Below are 6550 nucleotides of genomic sequence, written 5' to 3' on the forward strand. Positions count from 1 at the left end.
CCTTTGGCTTCACGCACTTTTTTCTTTTTCTTTAAAGCCGTCAGGAAGCTTGGTTTGTTTGTGACTGAACAAGTTGAAACTGAGTCTAAATCTTCTGAAATTTTGATTTTTTATAKGCTGCAATAGTGAATTATTCGCTCCGCTGAAGTTCTTTTAACAAAACATTCAAACTAGGGAGGTTTTTCATCTTTCAATCGTTTCATACATATTTTTATCTTATTCGTATCTTAGTCATAGTTAAACCTACACGATGTTCTTCTAATTTTCTTCAATGCTGCGATTCCCTTGGTTTCACGCAGGAAATATTTAAAGAGAAGTTTCAGACACGGAAAAAAGTTTGAAAATGTGCAATTTTTCTTAAAAGGTCTTCAGAAAGCTTAGTTCATTTGTGCCCCAACAAGCTGAAACTGAGTCTAGATCTCGTATTACTCAGGCACAGCGGGCGACACAACTCTGAAGGTGGTAGTTATGCGTGCTAGCGAAACGTCAAGACCAAATTCCTATCGACAAAAGCTTCTAATTACATTGGGTGTTTTAGCACTTTTGAGTTGAACCAAACCAGTTAACTAGCAGATTGGCCTGCACGCTTTCCAGATCTGAAGCCTCTTGACGTATTTTTAATTCATTTCACTGATTGGCGTTGTAACTGTGCACTTTTGAACTAAAAATAAACGAATTCGGCCCATACGCGAAGCGAACGATAAAAGCAAAAGCTCAAGAGAGTCAAGACATTCAATTTAAATTGCAACTTTGTTGCAAACCTGCAACATTTATATAAGGTGTATTACACGTTGTCCACAAAAACCCCTTCATCATCGTTGATGATGATTAATGAATCGATCTGTGTATGAGCACGCTTCTGTTATGCACCGTTGCGAATTCAGTAACGATTATCTGCGAGATGCATTTGATGTTTTAAGCGTCATTGTTAACTCTTGATTGTGTTTTTCGCAAAGTGAAAAGTTTTCGAATTTTCAGTTGTAGATAGACAACCGTTTGGTTCACTCACACTCACTGTATGCTCATATATCATGAGACGATAAAGCCCCATTTTATCTTCTAACCGATAAAGCTCGCTTTGTATGTACACCCCCAAAGTTAAGCCCATTAAAATACAAAGGAGCGCACTGTTTACAGTTTCCATGTTCAGGCTTTATGCGCGAAAGTTCCGAAAGCATTTCCAAGACATTTAATTGCGCCGTGAAACTTCCATTAAATCCAAGACGGGTTTTCGTAGTCGACACCCGAAAGCATTCAATTCTTCGGTAAAAATTCAACGTTTTACGAAAGTACCAATGCGAAGCCACATAGCCAGTGGATTGAGTGTAAACACTATCTCGAACTGTATGTGATAATGGGCTGTTTCAAGGCAGTGTTGGGGAAACTGAAAAAGGACGTACAGAAGAAGATGGGGAACATGCCCGTGTTCAAAATGAACGACGACAAGTTCGAAAGAATGAACGAGGAACGTTGCTCGAAAAAATCGCTCAACGCTTCACTGCTGCCGGACTGGATGGAGGTAAGCGGTAGCTTTGGACTGATGTGGAAGAGCTTTGAACCCTTTATCGCAACGGTTGCCTCAACAATCTGACTCAAACTGTAAATATCCTCGGGTAATTAACTGATAGTGTTTAATGTAAATAGCGCACTGCTATCAGACGCGTAATGAATGGATAATTTACCAGGATACACATCCATCCAGGCCATGGATTAAAACAAACTGATAAGATTTGGTGAATCGAATGATTCCAACTAATTCAAAAATTCTACCAATATCAAGCAACTAGATTGTTGCAAGTGTGCTAAGTTACAATAGAAGTAGATATTGAAGCAAATTTTGAAAAAGCTTTCGAATTTAAGAGTTATTACAAGCAAATTTTGACTTCTATATATTTAGAGGTTAGGAATTTCTTGTAAGAACTAAGTGATTTAGGCAAAGCTTAAGACGGGCAATCAAAAAGGTCCTACGGGTTAAGGCGTTATTTGTACTGGTTTCTGAGCTATAGCGTTCTGAACCCGCAGATATCTAATTTTCGAAATTTTGGATTTTATCTCTTTCGGGTTAGGAATTGCGAATATTATTGAACAAGAAAAACACACTTCTCAATAACCGCTATCGCAAGCTTCCTAACAGCTGATTGCCCAATTCTAACCGTTTCTGAGATACGGGGTGTTTTAAGCTGCAAAGCCGCCAATTTTTTGGATTTTGGCTTCTAAATCTTTAAAGGTTAGGAATTTCTTGTAAGAACTGAGTGATTAATACAAACCTAAAGACGGGCAATCGAAAAGATCCTATGGGTTAAGGCGTTATTTGTACTGGTTTATGAGCTATAGCGTTTTGAACCCGCAGATATCTTATTTTCGAAATTTTGGATTTTATTTCTTTGGGGTTAGGAATTGCGAATATTATTGAACGAGAAAAACACACTTCTCAATAACCGCTATCGCAAGCTTCCTAACGACTTATTGTCCAATTCTAACCGTTTCTGAGATACGGGGTGTTTTAAGCTACAAAGCCGCCGATTTTTGGATTTTGGCTTCTATCTCTTTAGAGGTTAGGAATTTCCTGTAAGAACTGAGTGATTAATACAAACCTTAAGACGGGCTATCGAAAACGTCCTATGGGTTAAGGCGTTATTTGTACTGGTTTCTGTGCTATAGCGTTCTGAACCCGCAGATATCTAATTTTCGAAATTTTGGATTTTATCTCTTTAGAGGTTAGTAATTTTAAATAAATTCCAAATGAAAAAGATAGCTCTTGAGACTGGTTGTCGAAAAAGTCTTATCGATTAAATAGATGGTTGCAATGGTTTCTGAGATATAGTGTTTTAAGCGCTGGTAGTCTCAAATTTGAATATTTTGGGATTTTTTGGTGTATTTCTTTGGGGTTAGAAATTTTGACTACCGTTTAATAAAAAAAAGCAGTTCTTGAGAAGGGCTAGCGCAAACTTCTTAAAAGCGGATTGTCCAATTTTATCCGTTTCTGAGATACAGGGTGTTTAAGGTTCAGAACTTCCATTTTTTTGGTTTAGCTTATATTTCTTTAGAGGTTATGATTTTTTAATAAAACCCAAATGGGAAAGACAATTTTTCAGACGAGCTGTCAAAAGGGTCTTATGGATTGAATAGAAATTTGCAATAATTTCTGAGATATAGAGAGTTTTAAGCGCTGATAATTTCAAATTTGAATATTTTGGCTGCTATTTCTTTGGGGTTAGGAATTTCGAATACTATCTAATATGAAAAATACAGCCCTGGGGAAGGGCTATCGCAAGCCTCCCAAAACTGATTTGCCAATTTCAACCGTTTCGGAGATACAGGGTGTTTAAACTTCAAAGCCTCAAAAATGTTTTGGTTTAGCTTGTATCGCTTTAGAGGTTAGGATTTTTTTATAAAACGCAAATGGGAAAGACAGTTCTTAAGACGGGCTGTAAAAAGGGGCTTATGGATTGAATAGAAATTTGCAATAGTTTCGGAGATATAGACTGTTTTAAGCGCTGGTAGTCTTAAATTGGAATATTTTGCCTGCAATTTCTTTGGGGTTAGGAATTTCGAATACTATCTAATATGAAAAATACAGCCCTGGGGAAGGGCTATCGCAAGCCTCCCAAAACTCATTTGTCAATTTTAACCGTTTCTGAGATACAGGGTGTTTAAACTTCAGAGCCTCAAAAATGTTTTGGTTTAGCTTGTATCGCGTTAGAGGTTAGGATTTTTTTTATAAAACCCAAATGGGAAAGACAGTTCTTAAGACGGGCTGTCAAAAAGGTCTTATGGATTGCATCGAAATTTGCAGTAGTTTCTGAGATATCGAGTGTTTTAAGCGCTGGTAGTCTCAAATTTGAATATTTTGGCTTCTATTTCTTTGGGGTTAGGAATTTCGAATACTATCTAATACGAAAACTGCAGTTCTGGGGAAGGGCTATCGCAAGCTTCCTAAAAACTGATTGGCCAATTTCAACCGTTTCTGAGATACAGGGTGTTTAAACTTCAGAGCCTCAAAAATGTTTTGGTTTAGCTTGTATCGCGTTAGAGGTTAGGATTTTTTTTTATAAAACCCAAATGAGAAAGACAGTTCTTAATACAGACTGTCAAAAGGGTGTCATGGATTGTATAGAAATTTGCAATAGTTTCTGAGATATAGAGTGTTTTAAGCGCTGGTAGTCTCAAATTTGAATATTTTGGCTTCTATTTCTTTGGGGTTAGGAATTTCGAATACTATCTAATACGAATAATACAGGTCTGGAGAAGGGCTATCGCAAGCCTCCCAAAAACTGATTGGCCAATTTTAACCGTTTCTGAGATACAGAGTGTTTAAACTTCAGTGCCTCAAAAATGTTTTGGTTTTGCTTGTATCGCTTTGGAGGTTAAGATTTTTATATAAAACCCAAATGGGAAAGACAGTTCTTAAGATGGGCTGTCAAAAGGGTCTTATGGACTGAATAGAAATTTGCAATAGTTTCTGAGATATAGAGTGTTTTAAGCGCTGATTGTCTCAAATTTGTATATTTTGGCTGCTATTTCTTTGGGGTTAGGAATTTCGAATACTATCTAATATGAAAAATACAGCTCTGGAGAACGGCTATCGCAAGCCTCCCAAAAACTGATTGGCCAATTTCAACCGTTTCTGAGATACAGGGTGTTTAAACTGCAGAGCCTCAACAATGTTTTAATTTAGCTTAAATTTCGGGTTTTTGAGGCTAAAATTTGACTGACAAAATATAGTTTTTTAAACGCTCTGAAAAAACAGATATGTAGTTGAAAATAATTACGGAATAACTTTGGCAACATTCGCTTTTAATAAGACTAGAAAGGGGGGCAAGAGAAGCTACAATAGTGTTAGCAGAAGTTGAAGAGTTTGGGTTAAATAGTGTAAAAACCTTGACGAAGCAGAAAAAGTTATTTGCCTTGGCATTTAATCACCAGTTAAACGACTTAAAGGGCGACACTTTACTCAGTTTACTCATCGCAAAAACACAGATCGTCACATTGAGGATTTCCAACACTTCTAAATCTTCCCGAATTGGCAAAAAATCCAAAGAACGAACAGCATCTTCAGTTCAAACAAGTCACAATTCGTAACGTGCTCAAGCACAAACTAACCGAAAAATTTTGTTGCAGCCGACAAAAGTCCCAATGGATTTCTCCAGCGGAGTAGGAAGGCTAGTTGCCCTCAATGAGTCCCAGGAAGAGGACACAAGTCCGAGAGTTTTGAGGTGAAGTGTTTGCCATTTAATCAGCCGAAATGGACATAGTCATTTTTTATTTGTTTTCAGGTTTGAGCAGTACGAGCAAATCCCGCGAGAGGCGTTTGCCAACGGAGTGCACTCTACTCAACAATACTATCATGGAAGCCTGAGTCGACAAGCTGCGCAAGCAAAACTCCTAGCAGCTGGGACCAATGGGTAAGTCCAAAACTCCATTTAAGTCCAAAAATATTTGGTAATGCCGGTATAAAGTGAGAGTGAGATATTGTTATGAGTCACCCGGGAGATTATTTGCCGGAAAACCTGTCAGGGCGACAGCGTTTTTGTGGTTAGCGTCTAAAGTGGGTTGTTCAAATCTTGAATTGTTTAACAATGCCAGAAGCAGAAACCGTTAGATTTAGGTATAGGGTGTTATACATGAAAGATTATTTAAATTTTCCGCAGATTTCAAAACTGGAATAACATACAGGGTGTTTCAATAAAAATAAGCGAGTTAGTGTCTGCTTCCGGTAAAACCGGAAGTGCCACCATCTTGAAACTATCCTAGCTCAATAGCCCATAGTCACTCCAATACACTCCCCAACTCCAAACTTTCTCCTGCTGATACTTTGCAATCCGGGGAACATTTATCTATGTGGCATGTTCACCTAGCAGATGTGCTAAAGCTGCGGCCGCTTTCATGCTGAACAAATCGCGGACAACTTTCTCCAGTAAAGTGCGTTGACAAAACCCGTAGAAATTATCTGGGGGAGTTATTAGATGCGATTGCTCCATCTTACATGGAGACGGTTACACGTGGGTTGGCGCATATTTTTCGAGGGAGCCTGTTGGATGGGCTCCAAGCCGCCCATCAGGTGTTTGATTTTTTAAAGAATTTTGCCAACGTGATCTTTAGCACATTGTCCAGCGGCCTTGATGAAGCAACGACCTGCAGACGCGCGCTCTCCCGGCCACAAATAAAATTCGGACGCTCAGCATTGGCGTCACATATGAGGACGTCCAGCTCACTTACGTAATGGCATTAAAGTGTACCTGGCCGCTTATTTAGTAGCTTGCAAGTCATCAGATGAACAGGTTTTAACACCCGAAAGAATAATCGGTATTTATATTTTCTGCGATTATGCTAATTGCACTTGAATGTTCACGATTGGTTTGCGTGGGAGATTCGCCCATTAGCAAGCTGCCAGCAGGAATGGGAAGAGTCAATACTACCATGTGAAATTCGCTAAAAGCGAATATTTTCAATTGGATTCGACTGTCTATTGCTGCGCAATAATTCAGTTAACGTACAGTGCATTTAAAGTTTGGGGCCCCATTGAAGGGGCTAAGCCCCTTCGCATTTC

At 38.6% G+C, this 6550-nt stretch overlaps 1 protein-coding gene across 3 annotated transcripts in view; it reads left to right on the forward strand.

Moving 5' to 3' along the window:
* LOC109546393 overlaps nucleotides 1–6550 on the forward strand; it is a 90658-nt gene that overhangs the window by 79209 nt on the left and 4899 nt on the right. For all 3 annotated transcript variants that reach the window (XM_048662669.1, XM_048662667.1, XM_048662668.1), the window contains exons 12-13: nucleotides 5122–5216; nucleotides 5277–5405. In XM_048662669.1, the coding sequence (XP_048518626.1) occupies nucleotides 5122–5216; nucleotides 5277–5405 (224 nt within the window). The remainder of the gene's footprint in view (nucleotides 1–5121; nucleotides 5217–5276; nucleotides 5406–6550) is intronic.

The sequence above is a fragment of the Dendroctonus ponderosae genome, unplaced genomic scaffold (assembly GCF_020466585.1).
Source record: "Dendroctonus ponderosae isolate FM_Combo_2020 unplaced genomic scaffold, Dpon_F_20191213v2 Dpon_F_20191213_11, whole genome shotgun sequence".
In the NCBI taxonomy this organism is placed as follows: Eukaryota; Metazoa; Arthropoda; class Insecta; order Coleoptera; family Curculionidae; genus Dendroctonus; species Dendroctonus ponderosae.